The sequence below is a fragment of the Urocampus carinirostris genome, chromosome 14 (genome assembly GCF_059441175.1).
Source record: "Urocampus carinirostris isolate Australia breed hairy pipefish chromosome 14, RoL_Ucar_1.0, whole genome shotgun sequence".
In the NCBI taxonomy this organism is placed as follows: Eukaryota; Metazoa; Chordata; class Actinopteri; order Syngnathiformes; family Syngnathidae; genus Urocampus; species Urocampus carinirostris.
The window spans coordinates 5,436,430-5,454,529 of NC_142362.1; the positions used below are offsets into that span (position 1 = coordinate 5,436,430).

General features: G+C 43.4%; 1 protein-coding gene across 2 annotated transcripts; it reads right to left on the reverse strand.

Annotated features, from left to right (window-relative positions):
• Positions 1 to 1,079: 1,079 nt before the first annotated feature.
• Positions 1,080 to 16,753, reverse strand: acmsd (aminocarboxymuconate semialdehyde decarboxylase). 2 transcript variants are annotated; one of them, XM_088352589.1, is made up of 10 exons: positions 16,621 to 16,753; positions 14,720 to 14,764; positions 10,523 to 10,619; positions 10,408 to 10,457; positions 8,528 to 8,764; positions 6,252 to 6,345; positions 4,534 to 4,629; positions 2,771 to 2,943; positions 2,606 to 2,704; positions 1,083 to 1,286 (listed from the first exon to the last, which is right to left on the reverse strand). In XM_088352589.1, exons 1-10 carry the CDS (start codon positions 16,675 to 16,677, stop codon positions 1,215 to 1,217), a joined length of 1,020 nt encoding a protein of 339 aa, XP_088208715.1. In that variant the 5' UTR covers positions 16,678 to 16,753; the 3' UTR covers positions 1,083 to 1,214. The 2 variants fall into 2 exon arrangements, with proteins under 2 accessions (XP_088208716.1, XP_088208715.1); XM_088352590.1 differs by lacking the exons at positions 10,408 to 10,457; positions 10,523 to 10,619 and having other exon boundaries at positions 1,080 to 1,286.
• Between the last annotated feature and the right edge of the window lie 1,347 nt (positions 16,754 to 18,100).

Genomic DNA, 18,100 nt, shown 5'->3' on the forward strand with positions numbered 1-18,100 from the left:
AATGAGAGGAAAAAGCGGATATGACGTAAGGGAAAACCGGAAACTGTGAAACATATTTTTAAACCAAATAGTTATTATTTTTAATACATTTAAATTTGAATGACTTTTAGATACACTACAGATATCACAAAATAGTTAGGATTAAAAAAAGTTTTAATTGTTTTATTTAAGTTTCTAATGCTGAATAATATATAATTTACATCATGTTTTAAACTGCCCTGGTTTTATAAATGAGAGGGAAAAGCGGATATGACGTAAGAGACAACCGGAAATGGTGAAAAATTGTGTTAAAACCAAATAGTTATTATTTTAAATACATTTAAATTTTGAATAACCTTTTGCTACACTACAAAAATCACAGAATAGTTAGGTTTAAAAAACAAAAAAACAACAACAACAAAAAAAAACACCACAAAGGAAGATTGAAAAGGTTTTGCTAACTTTGATTGTTTAGCTTCCAGTTTATAATATCAAATAATGTGCATTTCACATTAACTTTTAAACTGCCCTGGTTTTATAAATGAGAGGATAACATTTATACGCTGGTAAAACATCACATTTGTGTAATATAGTATTTCAACCAGTAGCCATGTATAAAATGTATACATTTAATGAATTATTAATATACTTTTATAGTGATTGCACATTGTCTGGCATTTTTACATTGTTTCGAGACTTCTGTTGCATAATGGAATTATAATCAAACATAAAAGTAAAGGATATTGTTGTAACAATTTTTTTTTCCAAATGATCCACTTGTCATAGCTATTTTAGTGTTCATTAATTTGATAATTTAGGACTATATTTAGAACTGTCATTTTTCATAGACAATAATATAGTGGAAATTGTTTACAAGGAGACGTCACACTCCTGGATAAACATGTCATAAAAGAAAAATAAGATTAGAAAGAGTATATTAGGATAGAATATTTACAATGTAAATGTAAATATTTACAATTATGTTGATATTTAACAGAAAAAGCCATGCTTGTGCAATAGAAAAACTCAGCCAATTTCAATTTTAACTCTATTATTGTTTAATATATTTATTAAAAAACAAGAAGGTTTTTGGGGTCTTTTTTGCAAAACACAATCTTTTTCCATGTTTCCGTTCATTTATTTGATTTCATGTGAAACTGAAACATTACAATGAGTGTCAAAACGACCATAAACAGTGACTCCATTTTGGAATTCAACCCTCCCACCCTTGAGAGTCAACATTGTGATACAAATTGTTCTTTTTTGAGGCCCAAGAATTCCAGTGCATTCCCAGCTAGCAGCTTGTCCTGTAAGACAAAAAATAGATGGGTTACACTTTTTGAATTGAACCCCCTGTGTGGAGTTTGCATGTTCTCCCGTGTCCCCTGCCCACTGCCCGAAGATAGCTGGGATGGGCTCCAGCACCCCCGCGACCCTACTGAGGATAAGCGGTGCAGATAATGAATGGATGGATGGTTATTTGTTTGATCATTTCCCTGGTACAAAAAAGTGATTGAATTTTGTATTGTGTATGAGATTTTCATGGACGAGAACACAGAAGCATATCTCTGAATGCAATATTGGTGTTAAAGTCAGAGCTCAGTTGCCTATGAGTACAAAATAAAATAGAAAATGAATGATTAGCGCGTTTGCGGCACAGTTCATAGGTCATGGGATTAAATCCTCCTGTGCGGAGTTTGCATGTTCTCCTCCGGGCACTCCGGTTTCCTCCCACAATCCAAAAACATGCATATCAGGTAAATTGGCCGGTGTCATGATTACTGATGCCCGCTCATTTTGCGCCAACTGCCACGGGTTCTGATTGGCTCCCTGTCACTATTTGAACCCAGTCCTGTCAATCCCCTGTTGTCAGTCCGTCTGTGGACCTCTGTGTATACAACCAAGCCATTTTCGACCCTGACTCCCGCCTGTCCCGTTTTTGCCGCCGTTTGTCTCCGGCTACGACCTGTTTTGATCATGACCATGTCTGCTCTACTGTCCCGGCTTCATCCATCTTTGTGTTTCTGATTTCCCGTTTGTCTCTGGTTATCGACCCGTTTTGTCCATTTGACCCCGCTTTGATCTCCTGCTCCGGCTATCGACCTGTTTTGTCTCTTTGACCACAGTCTGATCTCCCGCTCCGGCTAACAACCCGTTTTTGACCACCAACCACGCTCTGATCTCCCGCTCCAGCTATCGACCCGTTTTGCCCATTTGACCAAGCTCCGATCTCCCACCCCGGGAAATCCACTCCCGCATTCCGATCACGCTCCGGTCCCGTGAGCTGCTTGCTTCCCCGTCCAGCGAGCACCGAATCGCTGGCGTTTGTTTCCTCAATACCCCAATAAACATTTGAGCGAAACGTTACGCGTTTGGGTCTACCATCTGTTCTGGTTCTGACAGTCCTGCGCTATGCATTTGAAATTGTCATCAATACTTAAATGAACCACAACGAAACTCAGTTCTTCTACGGTATTTTTAAATACACACACTTGTATGCTTGTCTGTGTTGTGGTAACGCGGCCGCAGAGGAGGGCACCCACGCCCTATCGAGCGGTGCGCCCTTTGTAGTGTTAAATACATAAAAAGAATCAGGTACGGTTGTGAAAATACGGTACTGTACTACCTTTAATGTTTCATCAAATTCTTCCATGGACTCAATCAGAGATCCAGGTTCCAGCTCACCCAATGGGAATGGGTAATCCGTCCCGAGCATCACTTTATCCTACAACGAAAACATAATTTAACAACCGCTTAAATCTGTTCAAGGACCAATACCACAACAGTGTACTTTTCCGATGACGTCAGTTAGCAACTTCAGAGCGACGGGATCGTGAACGAGGGAATCGGTGTAAAAGGAACCAAGATATTTCCGGGGATTGGACACGTTGTCCACGGCGCACAAGTCAGGCCGGACTTTGTGACCGTGTTCGATTCTTCCGATTGTGAACGGGAAGGAGCCTCCTGTTAAAAATAGTGGAATCGTTTTTATTTTCATAGGAAAATGTGCTATGTTCTGTACTTTCTGTACTGTCATGTTTTGTGTTATGGTGTTTTTGTTGTCATGATTACTGATGTGAATCACCTGTGCCCGCTCCTTTGACTCTGATTGGCTCCGTGTCCCTATTTAAACCCACTCCTATCAGTCCCCTTTTTTTCAGTCCGTCTGCGAACCTCAGTTAACACTAGGCAAGCCTTTTTTGACCCTGACTCCCACCTGTTTTTGCTCCTGTCTGTCCCCTGGCTTCAACCCGTTTTTGTCCCCAACCACGTCCACTCTCCTTTCCTGGCCTACGACTCGCTTCCAACCCCGACCACGTTTTTGCTTTCCTGTCCCGGCTACTGACCCGTTTTTCCATTCCCGACACCGCCATCGCTCGCCCCGGAAGATCCACTTCCGCTTTCATAGCGACTTGCTTCCCGCGCCTAGCAAACACAGGATTGTGGGCGCAGCCCTTCCTCTTCCCTTTAATAAAACCTGTGAGAAACGTGACGCAATTGGGTCCTGTTTCCGTTCTAGTCCCGACATTTGGGATTTTTCCCTTGTTTCCTCCCTTTTCTCCTCACTATGTCTCTCCTGATTGTGCATTGCCATTATCCCTTTCGTCTGGTATATTCTGTATTTTATTGTCTTGCTGTCATGGCACTTCCATTATTGATCTTTCAACGTTTGGGTGTATGTTCTGCTTCGTCCTACTTTCATGTTTTGTTCAGTTTGAACCAACTTCTATCCCAACATTATATTTCAAATTCTCGGCCCCTTGGCACTCTTGCTATTATTCTATCGAAGTGCGAGTAGGTATGCGGTGCCGTCCTTCATGTTTTTGTCAATTACAACAAGAAAATCATAGAATTGTCTTTATTGTCAACAGTTTTAGCCGTTGCACTCCAGGATAAACATCTAATGAATGACTTCATGTCATGGTTACCATGGCGCCCAATTGGCCCCGCCTGTGTGGCGCCAGCTCGTTGACAGATTGGCTTTCCGTCTCTTTAAGCTCAGTGATCTCGCTCTTCCTTTGTCAGTCCGTCACCGAACCTCTGCCCCGCAAGACGTGGATTTTTGACTCGGTCCTGTTTTCTGTTGGTATTTCCTGTCTGGCATTGTTCCCGTTTATTTTGTCCTGTTTAATATCGGTTTCCAGTTTCGTTCCCGTCTAGTTTTTCCTGTTTCATTTCGACATCCTGTTTTGATATCAATCCTGACTGTGCCGTCCTGTCCGGTATCGACTCCAACTGTCCGATATCTGCTCAGGCAATTGGTATCGATCTCGTCGGCCTCTGGCTTCCTTTCATTCCACGCCACACTGCTGCTTAACGTGCCCAAATTCCCGTAAAATAAAAGCTTGTGTGAAAAACATCAAGCTTCTGGGTCCTTATCCTGTTCTGGTTCTTGACACTTCAAACATATCCACGTCTAACTTTCATGTTATGTTCATCCTATTTTTCAGCCAAAGAGTAAATTCTAATGAAAGCATGAAAACACAGAACAAAACAAGACATCAAATACAGGGGTGAAAAAAACGGGTCTTTTTCATATAACACATTCGTTACCTCCATGAGCAAAGCAGACTTTCAGTTTTGGAAATCGCTCAAAAACGCCGCCAAAAATCATCGAGCAAATTGCCATTGTTGTCTCTGAAGGCATACCTGTTTTCGAGATAGAAGAAATATGTAAATAGAAGTGGAATGGTATTATTCAGGATGTGGCACACCATTTACTACCAAGAGGGCGCCAACCTGGAGGGGAGTGGCTGGAGATAACCCACCTGCACCTAATCTGTCTTCAAACCTGCACTTTATTATTTTTAGTGCTCTTTATAATGAGTGTACCTGACAGCAGAGATTGTCGGGTCATTGTTTTGTCACTGTAAAGTCAGGTTAGGTTTGTTTCTGATTTGGACATCTTTGTAGTCGTTCTGAAACCGCTTGTTTTTTCCCAGGATTTTGTAAATAAACTATCCTTTTTTTCAGCACGTCTGCCTTGTTTCCTGCTCTCCCGCGTTTTGGATCCACCTGCGAATCAAGACAATTACAATGACCCGACAACCTCTGCTTGTCATGATTACTGATTTGACTCAGCTGTGCCCGCTCCTTTGGCACCAACTGCCTTGGACTCTATTGTCTCTATTTAAACCCACTCCTTTCTGTCCCCTGTTGTCAGTCCGTTTGCGAACCTCAGTTAACGCTAGGCAAGCCTTTTTCGACCCTGACTCCCACCTGTTTTTTGCTCCCGTCTGTCACCGAGCTTTGACCAGTTTTTGATCCTGACCACGTCTACTCTCCTGTCCTGGCTTTCGACCTCTTTTGTCTCCGACCACGTCTACTCTCCTCACGACTCGTTCTCGACCACGTTTTTGCTCTCCTGACCCGTTTTTCCGTTCCAGACACCGCCATCGCTCGCCACAGAAGTTCCACTTCTGCGTTCAGAGCAACCTGCTTCCCGCCTCCAGCGATAACTGGGTCGTGGTCGCATGTCACAAGCCAGAAACAGAGACAGGACCCAAAAGCGTTCGTTAAACTCAGTTTTATTGAAATAGAGAGCAGTGCTTGCTTCCACGATCAGACGATCGTCGGACACGGGTGGCAAGGATGGTCGTGGGTGGCAGGAAAGCTGGTCGGTAGCTGGGACAGGGGAGAAAGGGCGGTAATCGAGTCTGGAAAAAAGGTCGGCAACAAGTATCAGGCAGGAAACAGGGCAAAACAGGTCGGTGGCCGGGACGGAAGAGCAGGGCAGAAACAGCTCCAAAAACAGGTCGGCAACAGGCAATCAGGCAGGAGAAAACAGAGCAGGAGATTGTTGGAGGGTACGGTGCTTGCCTAGCAAAAGCGTAGGTTCACAGGACGGTCTGACGGCTTCCTCTTGGAAGCCGGGGGTTTAAAAAGGGTCCAGCGCATGGGGCTTTGGCACCAACGGGGCATTCGCAGGTACCCCGAATCAGCAATTATGACAGTCGCAACCCTTTCCCTTTCTTCCAATAAAACTTGAGAGAAACACAACGCAAGTGGGTCCTGTTTCCATTCTGGTCTTGACACTGCTGTTGGGTAAATTCAATAAAAAGAGCTGTAATGATAACAAACGGCAGGTGGGGAGACAAATTAGACGCGGGTGGGCGCTCTCCGGCCACTCCCCCCAGGTTAAGCGCTCTCCAAAGAGGAGATGATGTGCCAGATCATGACAGTTTTATTTGAAGCTCAGATTAGAGCGCGTATGTTTTCAGTAGACCTGGCAGCGACATCCATGTTTTGTGTATGTACTCCATCGTGCTCACCTATCAACCAGGGTAGCCAATACTTAGCCATCCTCCCATCCGTCTGCATGTCCCAGGGGTGGACGAAAATGGAGCAATTCAGCTCTTCGGCTTCCTGCATAGTAAACACACCGCAGCATCACTATCTCTCAATGAGAACCAACATGACCTTGAAGAATGCTGTGAAAGTCGATACGTGGAAGACGGTGTGAAGAATATTTTATTGGAGATCGATGGAAAATCAACACTTAAAACTAGTAGTGTTGTTTTTAGAATTACTGCAGTGGCTGAATGGTAATATATCGACTTTTCGTTGTAACTCGGGATACAGCACACCGGAATGAGAACTAGGGGCTGAAAAATAAATGAAAAATAAGCAGTCGCGTCGTGCACCAACTCCGCCCTGAGTGAAAGCCTGTCACGGTTGCCATGGCGCCCAACTGGCCCCGCCCGTGTGGCTTTCCGTCTATTTAAGCTCAGTGCGCTCATTCTTCCTTTGTCAGTCCGTCAACGAACCTCTGCCCCGCAAGACGTGAGTTTTGACTCGGTCCTGTTTTCTGTTGGTATTTCCTGTCCGGTATTGTTCCCGTTTATTTAGCCCTGTTTAAACCGGTTTCCAGTTTCGTTCCCGTCTATTTTTGTCCTCTTATTATTCTCTCCCGTTTTCGCTCCCATCTAGTTTGTCCTGTTAAATTTCAATATCCTGTTTCATTATCAATTCTGTCTGTCCCGTCCTGTCCGGTATCGACCCCATCGGTCCGGTATCTGCTCGGGCAATTGGTATCGATCTCGTCGGCCTCTGGCTTGCAGTCATTCCACACCAGACTGCTGCTTAACGTGCATGACTCCCCATTTCCTGTATAATAAAAGCTTGTGTGTGAAACGTCACGCACTTGGGTCCTGATCCAGTTCCGGTTTTGTGAATTTCCCTTCGGGGATGAATAAAGTATCTATCTATCTATCTATCTATCTATCTATCTATCTTGACAATTTGATGTATAATACTTCATATGAAATGTAATATACTGTACATCTACATTGATATATTAAATGTCTTCAATTATTTGGACTGAATTACAGCAGTAGAGTTATATATTACTTGTAATGGCATCAATGGACAACAACATTATCTGAAACTTGTCATGATTATTGATGTGACTCGGCTGTGCCCGTTCATTTGGCGCCAACCGCCGCAGGTTCTGATTGGCTCTCTGTCACTATTTGAACCTACTCCTATCAATCCCCTGTTGTCAGTCTGTCTGCGAACCTCAGTGTATACTAGGCAAGCCTTTTTCGACTCTGACTCCCACCTGTCCTGTTTTTGCTCCCGTCTGTCTCCGGCTACGACCCATTTTGATCCTGACCACGTCTGCTCTCCAGTCCCGACTTACGACCCGTTTTTAATCCCGACTGTGTAAGCTCTCCAACACGGCTTACGACTCGTTTTCTGACCCCTACCACGTTTTTTGCTCTCCTGTCCCGGCTAACGACCTGTTTTTCCGTCTTCGACACCACCATCGCTCGCTACGGAAGATCGACTTCCGTGTTCGGAACACCATTCGACTACAAGAGTGACTTGCTTCCCGCTCCTAGCAAACACCGGATCGTAGGCGCAGCCCTTTCTCTTTCTTTTAATAAAACATAACGCAATTGGGTCCCGTTTCCGTTCTGGTCCTGACAAAACTGAGTTGAATGGATTCATTTTGTTGACATTTATTACAATTTGACTGTGGTATTACATACTTGTATATTTGATTGATTTAAGCGCACGTATTTGGAGTTTTGTTTGAATGCAAGACTGCTCTTGGATTTTCATTCTTTGAGGAAGGAGGATTGTTTTAACTTGGTATGTCATGGTTGCCACGGCGCCCAATTGGCCCCGCCCATGGACGCCGGCTGAAACGCGTTGACAGATTGCTCTCTGTCACTACTTAAACGCTGGCCTGGGAGTCATTTTTTGTCGGAGCGTCTGCGAAACTACTGCGAAACTCTGTTTTGACACGTCAAGCCCTGAGAATCTCCGTTTATCCTGTGTTTTTTCTGTTGTTTTTCCAAACCCTGTGAATCTTTGTTTTTTCCAGGGTTTTTGCTCCTGTTTTGCTCTTGCCACGATCTGTTTGATTTTGACCCCTTCCGCGTTCCGAGCAATCTACACCCCGCGACCAACGTTCCCTGTTTCGAGTGTGCGCTAACGTTACGCGAGTGGGTTCTGCTTCCTGTTTCCTGTTCTGGTCCCGACATGGTAATGCTAATTTCTTTGCGTAGCACCCCTGCTTTACAATAAGCATAATTCTTACGGCGTAGAATGGATGGAGCTCTTCCGCGTTGAGGTCCCAGTGGTTTATATGCGACCCGATCTGCACGCCAGGGAAACCCAGTTCCTTGACGCAGCGCCGCATCTCCATCGCCGCCAGGTCAGGAGCTTGCATGGGCAAAGTTCCCAGCCCCACGAACCTTTTGGGGTGGGCGCTCACCGTCTGGGCTAAATCGTTGTTCAAAAGGACGCAGAGATCCAGGGTGTCATGTGGTCTGGCCTGAAAATGAAAGCAACGGATTAACATTGTTGGGGTTGGCGGTGCTGCGTAACTAGGTCGATGGTATTGGGTCAGGGGTGGGCAAACTTTTGACCCGCAGGCTGCATTGTGTTCGAAAATTTGCTGGGGAATCAAGTCAAGAATAAAAAGCAACTGATTTATTTGATTATAAGCATCTGCTAATACAGAATTTCAGTTTCAGTTTATTGGTATCCACATTCTTGGTATCCAATTGAGCAGTTTATTTTCGATATTTCTTTATTAATGTGCGGTTTGAAGTCCAGTTCATAGTCCACTTCTACTCCTAGATATGGGGTAGTCTTCGTGCGACTTCCGCGTCGAGCGAGGATAGTCGTGGGTGGCAGGAAAGCTGGTCGGTAGCCGGGACAGGGGAGCAAGGGCGGTAATCGAGTCCAGAAAAAAGGTCGGCAACAAGTATCAGGCAGGAAACAGGACAAAACAGGTCGATGGCCGGGACGGAAGAGCAGGGCAGAAACGGGTCCAGAAACATGTCGGCAACAGGTAATCAGGCAGGAGAAAACAGAGCAGGAGATTGTCGGAGGGTACGGTGCTTGCCTAGCAAAAGCGTAGGTTCACAGGACGGTCTGACGGCTTCCTCTTGGAAGCCGGGGGTTTAAAAAGGGTCCATGAACCAATCAGCGCATGGGGCTTTGGCGCCAACGGGGCATACGCAGGTACCCCGAATCAGCAATCATGACAGTCGCAACCCTTTCCCTTTCTTCCAATAAAACTTGTGAGAAACGCAACGCAAGTGGGTCCTGTCTCCGTTCTGGTCTTGACAGTTCCGGCTGCCACACGATTGGGTATGTGCAAAAGCCTCACTGTTGTTCCAGGAGTGCTGATGTCTCACTAATCATACAATTGGAATCGAATGGTGAATTCTCATAAACGTTCAAAATGTTTTGAGTGAAATTATTAGTTTTACTAAATTGTAAATTGAAATTTTTACTGTTTTGTTTCATTGGGTCGGATTAACAAGCCCAAGAGACAATGTTTGGCCCGCAGGCCATAGTTTGCCCGTTGCTGTCCTAGGTTATAGAATCTATAACCTAGATGATAATATAGATGATGGTGTTTCTTAAAATGTCTGACCCACATCCCATCATCTCTTCTGCATAATATGCATTTTAGCCAGTAGTTCATGAATCACTGTTCTGTATTCCTGAAGAATGTCAAGAACCGGAACAGGAGTAGAACCCAAATGCGTGACGTTTCTCACACAGCTTTTATTTTTCGGGAAATGGGGCAGTCATGCACATTAACACAAACGCCAGTGATTCGGCGATCGTTGGGCGGAAGATGGGGTCGATACCGGACAGGACGGGGCAGACAGGATTGGATATCAAAATTAAACAGGACAAACTAGATGGGAAAGAAACCGGAGATCGATTTTAAACAGGACAAAATAGACGGGAACAATACCGGACAGGAAACCGGACAGTGACTAAACCCACGTCTTGCGGAAGCAGAGGTTCGTTGACGGACTGACAAAGGGTGAGTGAGAGCACTGAGTTTAAATAGAAGGGAAGCCAATCTGTCAACGAACCTCAGCTGTCGCCACACGGGCGGGGCCAATTGGGCGCCATGGCAACCGTGACAAAGAAATCATCGGTGCGTCTTACCCAATAGTTGAACATCACAGGAACAGTGGAAAGGGCTTGAACGGTGACACCTAAATGCAATCATTGAGATCACTACAAGGTTTTCGGGTGTAGACTTCACACGGGCGGCCGTTACCATGGCGATCCATGTCCCGTATCCGAGCGTTTGCATCCCAGCAGTTTTCTTGAATCACGCGAAACAGCTTGCCGTCCTTCATCATCTTCGCTTCGCCCTGGTTGGAATTCAACTTTATTTTTTTTATTTCGTATTATATATCTGGCTCATTCCTGTTATTCGGTGTCATATGAGTCCCAGTGACAAATATTGTGTGTAAAAATGGGACTGTACTTATTTTTAGAAGATGTTCTGGAAGGCTTATCTGCCCTCAACCATCGGACACACTGATATGGATGCAGGAGAAATTAATCTGAAATAAATTGCTCCGATTGTAGTACAAGTACACGAAAATGCTATGTTCCCAGTCATGTTTGATTGACTTTTGTTACAAATATTAGTGAGACGAATCTAATAAATTTATGTCACGGTTGCCATGGCGCCCAGTTGGCCCCGCCTGTGTGGTGCCAGCTGCGGCTCATTGACAGTTTGACTTTCCATCTATTTAAGATCAGTGCTCTCATTTTTCCTTTGTCAGTCTGTCAACCAACCTCTGCCCCGCAAGAGGTGGGTTTTGACTTGGTCCTTTTTTCCTGTTGGTATTCCCTGTCCGGTATTGTTCCTGTTTACAGTGGGACCTCGCTACTTCGCGGTTCCACTTTCGCGGGTTCAGAGCTTCGCGGGTCTAGAAAATAATAATAATGAAATAAAATAATTTCCCCCCAAAAAATATTTTTAAGCATTTTTGAAGGGGCGTCGCTACTTCGTGGTTCCACGTTCGCAGGTTCAGAGCTACGCGGGTCTAAAAAAAAAAAATAAATAATAAAATAAAATAATTTAAAATATATATATATATGTTTAAAAAAATATATATTTTTTTAAGGGGCGTTTTGAATGGGTGTCGCTACTTCGCGGATTTTCACTTTTCGCGGGTGGTTTTGGTCCCCATTAACCGCAATAACCGAGGGATTACTGTATTTTTGTCCTGTTTAATATTGGTTTCCAGTTTCGTTCCTGTCTATTTTTGTCCTGTTTATTATTCGCTCCAGTTTTGGTTCCTGTCTAGTTTCTCCTGTTTATTTTCGATATCCTGTTTCATTATCTATCCTGTCTGTCCCGTCCTGTCCAGTATCGACCCCATCTGTCCGATATCAACTCGGGCAATTGGTATCGATCTCGTCGGCCTCTGGCTTCCTATCATTTCACACCAGACTGCTATCTAATGTGCATGTCTCCCCATTTCCCGTAAAACAAAAGGTTTGTGTGAGTAACGTCACGCGTTTGGGTCCTGATCCTTTTCTGGTCCATTACAATTTGTAGTTTTGATAATTTCCGTATTGCTTTAATTGTATTCATTACCTGACAATTTAGGTTATTAGTGCATTTTTCATGTTTAAAATAGTATTTCTTATCAAACCGTCATGTATTAATTTGCTGTATACTTCCAAAACGATATTTTGAAATTGCCTTCATGTATTTGTCAGGGAATGGCACCATTTAATGCAGCTGAGAAGCAGCAGCACTACAGGGCACACTGTGATGCTGAACCCGAGAGAAGACATAAGACAGAATAAAGAGAGAGACAAGTAGAGAAAAGAGGTGGAAAGAAAAAAGTCAGTGAAGAGGACAAGAAAGCAGACAGAAAGAAATGGACAGTTGGCCTAAGTCTTGTGTGAAGTATTTCGTAAAGAAAAATTTACAGATTTGAAACCTAAACTGGACCAATACAGTCCCCTCTTTGATTGAAAGTCTCTCTTTCAAGATGAAATGTCTAATTCCTATGTCCAGGGTTGGGTGGGGTTACTTTAACTGGAAAACTTGTAATTACTTTTGGATGACTCCAATACCAAATATGCTAATAAAAGACAAAAGAAACTAAATACAGTATGAATAAAATGAATAAAATAATAAATAAAATGTCACCAACACCGGGGGCGACACATGTAGCTTACTTTCACCTGCGTTCCATCCGCTGTCTTCGACCCTCTCTCACCCCCCACACCAGAGCTTTCAGCCGCTCTGCCCCTGGAACTCATTGCCGCCTGAACTCCAGAATTCTGCCACTTTGAAATCGAGACTCAAAACTCTTCAGACTTGCCTTTTCTTGGTTATCTGTCACGGTTGCAATGGCACCCAATTGGCCCCGCCCATGGACAGCAGCTGAAACGTGTTGACAGATTGCTCCCTGACTACTTAAACGCTGTCTTGCTAGTCGCCTGGGGTTGGAGCGTCTGCGAAACTTCTGCTAAACTCGTTGTGATACGTAAACATGGTTGGGTAGGGTTACTTTAACTAGATTACTTTCAATTACTTTTGGATTACTCCAATACCAAATATGCTAATAAAAGACAAAAGAAACTAAATATGAATCAAATGACTCAATTTTGTGCAGGCTTGGGGAGTAACGGAATACATGGAACAGCAAAAATGATGTTGGCAATTTTGTTTCTGTCGCATTTTATGTTCGTTTTGCCGGAGATCAAAGAGATCAAAGCCAGGAGAGAAAGCTTACCACGTGTTGTGAGTCATCATTTTATTCAATACACGGGTTCCCCTGACGTTGTGTCCTAAATGCGGTATTTTTAAGTCAAGTCGAAGTAGAACCAAGTTGAGTAAAGTGAGTAGAGAACCGGCTTCTTCGGCTCGGCTCACTAAAAGGAACCGGCTCTTTCGGGTCCTAAACGGCTCTTCGGGTTGTTTTTGCTTCTTTAATCCCAACATGACCAAATATTATGTAAAATTATGCACAACATGACTTAAAGGAAGAGGGGAATAGAACAACAAAGAAAAAAAATACCAAAATGAAAAAGTAGTGAAGACAAAAGAAACTAAATATGAATAAAATGACTCAATTTTGTGCAGGCTTGGGAAGTAATGAAATACATGAAACGGCAAAAATGATGTCGGCAAGCTGTTTGGATTTATTTTCATTTAGTTTCTGTCGCATTTTATGTTCGTTTTGCTGGAGATCAAAGAGATCAAAGCCAGGAGAGAAAGCTTACCACGTGTTGTGAGTCATCATTTGATTCATATTTAGTTTCTTTTGTCTTTTATGAGCATATTTGGTATTGGAGTCATCCAAAAGTCATTGAAAGTAATCCAGTTAAAGTAACCCTACCCAACCCTGCCTATGTCCAAGATGAGCTATGAGGCCCTGGAGGCCAAACAACCAAATCAGAGTGATGACGTCACGTGTAATTCACAACAACAACAACACAACAACAACCACACGATGGCAGCAGATAGCCAATGAGCAACTCTGAATCTCTATACAGAAATGCCCAAACGATCCTCTGAGCCACATTCAGTAAAAAGAAGGATGCACCAGCCACATCTTTCCTGTTAATATGTTAATATACTAAAAACCCAAATAGATTTCCAGAAGGTTGATTTAATATTTGATGAAAATGATCAATTTAGTGTATAATGTCCATACCTGTCAAGCTCCAGGGCTCAAACGTGTTTATTCATGTAGTTTAACATGTTATATTGTACATGTGTTTCGTTATATCATATATATCGTTAATTAACATTTTGTTTTGAGATTGTGAGTTGCTCGACATGAATTAGGTTTATTATAAAAAAGTTCAAAAATGAAGTCGCTTGGACGTTCACTGTAGAAGGAAAAAATACATGCAAATAGAATTAAGTAAAATAATACATTTTCTTGTTCAAATTATTAATTCATTTTCTCCATTAAAATTATTGTTGGTAATATACTGATTAAAGCGATAACCACAAACCTGTCTTTTTTCATTTTCTCCTTTTATACTTCCTATTTTTCTTAACTTCTTTATACAACACAATAATGATTCGCGGTATAATGCATCAAAGCAAGTGAGCCGTTTGAGTCGAGCCGAAAAAGCCGGTTCTCTAAAAAGAGACGGACTTCCTTTCACTACACAACGTGAAATCTGAGGCGGCAGATGCATGCGCACAGTAGCATCAAACCGCTCGCTTCGTTTGCAACGGAAAAAAAGATAACGAGATAGAGGCTACCGCGGCCAACTCGTTTGACTTGATTGATTTGCCGTTTCGTGATAGTCGGTGATACCGGATGGTACCCATAGTTGCCAAATTTGCAGTTTTCCATACAGATTTTCTTGTACGTCGTACACGTCTTAAAATGCATAATAAACGTACTTTGTACGGCAAAAACGTACAGGTTGACAGGTGAGAGAGAATGCTAAAGTATGCTACGTACCGCACTTGACTCACCTTGCAGTGATGGTGAAGCTGCACAAAACCATCGTAGCCGTACCTCTGAAATCAGAACCAAGGTTACAATAATAAAACGTCGATGTCATGATTACCGATATGCGTCACCTGATTGGCTCTCTGTCCCTATTTAATCCCACTCCTGTCTGTCCCCTTTTGTCAGTCCGTCTGTGAACCGCAGTTAACTCTAGGCAAGCTTTTTTCAACCCTGACTCCCACCTGTTTTAGCTCCCGTCTGTCCCCCAGCGTCAACCCGTTTTTGATCCTGACCACATCTATTCTCCCATCCCAGCTTTCGACCTCTTTTTGTCCCGACCACGTCTACTCTCCTTTCCTGGCTTACGACTCGCTTCCGGCTCTTTTTTGCTTTTTTGAGGACAAAAAAAACTATTATTCTATCCATCCAAAATATTCGAATAAAGAGGAGGAAATCCGATTTATCGAATAATCTGAATAATAATAATAGACCGATTCATCGTTTATGAAAATAATCGTGAGTTGAAGCCCTACATATTATTAATTGCTTATAATGCAGGCATAATATTACTTTTCTTTGATAATTGTCAGGACTGGAACAAAAACAGGAACCAATTGCGTTACGTTTCTCACAAGTTTTTTTGAAGGAAAGAGGAAGGGCTGCGCCCACGATCCGGTGTTCGCTGGACATGGGAAACAAGTCGCTCTCGTACTCGGATTGTGATCCGAACACGGAAGTGGATCTTCCGTAGCGAGCGATGGCAGTGTCAGGGACGAAAAAACTGGTCGGTAGCCGGGATTGGGAGAGAAAGGCGTGGACGTGTCAGAAACGAGTCGTAAGCCAGAACGGGAGAGTAGACGTCGTCGGGGGCAAAAGAGATCGTAAGCCGGGACGGGACAGCAGACATGGTCAGGATCAAAACAGGTCGTAGCCGGAGACAAACGGGAGCAAAAACGTGACAGGTGGGAGTCAGGGTCGAAAAAGGCTTGCCTAGTTTACACTGATGTTCGCAGACGGACTGACAACAGGGGACTGACAGGGCTGGTTCAAATAGTGACAGGCAGCCAATCAAAACCCGCAGTGGTTGGCACGAAAAGAGCGGGCACAGGTGATTCACATCGGTATCATAATATTGATCCCAGAACCAATTTGAGTAAATAGTCTAAATGTAGTATGTACATTTAAACATCTGCATGTATATTTATTCATAGATACATTTTTAGGTAAGGTTTTATCAGGCATGTTTAAGGACTGTACTTCCCTAATCCATTCAACACGTGGGCTGAGCAATTAAGGAAAAACCACTGGACTGTGTGTACAGTAAGATCAAACATCTAGTTGGATCCGGCCATCTCTGTCTGTCCCTCACCCCCTCCGAGGAAACAAAGCTTACACAACAAAGACAGTTAAAACATCTTCTTTGTTCCTTTATCTCTTTGTTTTCCTTATCTTCACTGTAAAATGTGGACCTGGAGTGCCACGTCCAATTTTGTTGTCACAATATATCCCATGTTGTAACAATGACAATAAAAGCATATTCTATTCTATTCTATTCTATTCTATTCTATTCTATTCTATTTTTCCTCATGCGTTGCCGAGGTGATCGGATTGAGACTCTGTATTGGCAGATCCAAAGAAATCAATCACTTCTTCCTCCTGGCCCAGTCGCTGTGCCAAATTTTAAAGCTCAAATGTTGTCTCTCGTCTGGCAATAAAGCTGGCCAATCATTAGCGAAAGCCAAGCATGGGAAGTTATTCTTTTCAGTTCCTTGGAGTCCTTTAAAACAACTAGGAACTGCATGCTTTTTTTTTAAATGGCATTTAAAAACAGATAAAGCCAACACAGATGAATGGATCATATTCATAATCAGATTTACTCATCCTGCAGTTTATGAACAAAAATAAGTGTAATGCTCTTACCTACCTTCTTCAAATCAGGCCATTCCTTCGGTAAAATATGATTATGGATATCTACTTTCATCTTTACGGATACGTGAAAATCTTTTAGCCGAAGTCGGTGAGGAAATTTGACGAAGCCGGTCGGGAAAGCAATGACCGTCAGGTGAATATCACTCGGTTGTTTATTAACTAAGCTCTGAAGTGTGCAGTTCAACGGAAACACTGTCAGTTTTTGGAAATGTAGTCGGGAATGCACAGAATATTTGTATCAGATTTTGTTAATGTCAAAATTGACTGTATGTCAGGAACCAGAACAGGAAACAGGACCCACTCGCGTAACGTTACTCACAGTTTTATTGGGGAAAAAAAGATAGGAGCGCACACTCGATCCGGGGAACGTTGGTCGCGGGGTGTAGATTGCTCGGAACGCGGAAGTGGTCAAAATCAAACAGATCGTGGCAAGAGCAAAACAGGAGCAAAAACTCTGGAAAAAAACAAAGATTCACAGGGCTTGGCAAAACAAGAGCAAAAACACAGAATAAACGGAGATTATCAGGGCTTGACGTGTCAAAACAGAGTTTCGCAGTAGTTTCGCAGACGCTCCGACAAAAAATGACTCTCAGGCCAGCGTTTAAGTAGTGACAGAGACGAATCTGTCAACAGGCTTCAGCCGGCGTCCATGGGCAGGGCCAATTGGGCGCCCTGGCAACCGTGACATACCAAGTTAAAACGATCTGGAGATCATTGGTCCGCAAGAGTAGGTTGCTCAGCCGCGGAAGTGGGACTTCCGTGGCGAGCGATGACGGTGTCGGGAACGAAAAGGAGTCGAAATCAAACAGATCGTGGCAGGAGAAAAACAAGAGCCAAAACATAGGAAAAACGGGGATTCGCAGACGGACCGACAAAAGGCGACTGACAGAACAGCGTTTAAATACTAACAGGGAGCCAGTCTGTCAATGAGTTTCAGCTGGCGCCCAAGGGCGGGGCTAATTGGGCGCCATGGCAACTGTGACCGAAGCCGGAGCCACACAGCGGGGCCAATTGGGCGCCATGGCAACCGTGACACTGTAAGGTAATTTTTGGTTTTGGCAGAGAGAAAAAATGAAAAGGTTGCATGAATAACAGTGTTGTGATGACGTCATGTCTAAAGTGAGGCGAGCTGTGTGAAGCTGGCTTTGTCAAGAACCAGAACAGGATCAGGACCCAAACGCGTGACGTTTGTCACACAAGCCTTTGATTTCACAGGAAATGGGGAGTCATGCACGTTAGGCAGCAGTCTGGCGTGAAATGATAGGAAGCCAGATGCCAAAGTCTCAATCCGATCACCTCGGCAACGCATGAGGAAAAATATGTATCTATGAATAAATATACATGCAGATATTTATATCTACATACTATATTTCATTTTTTAAGAATCTATATTAAGACTATTTACTTAAATTGGTTCTGGGATCATTATTATATAAGAAAAGTAGTGTATTATGCCTGTATTATAAGCACTTAAT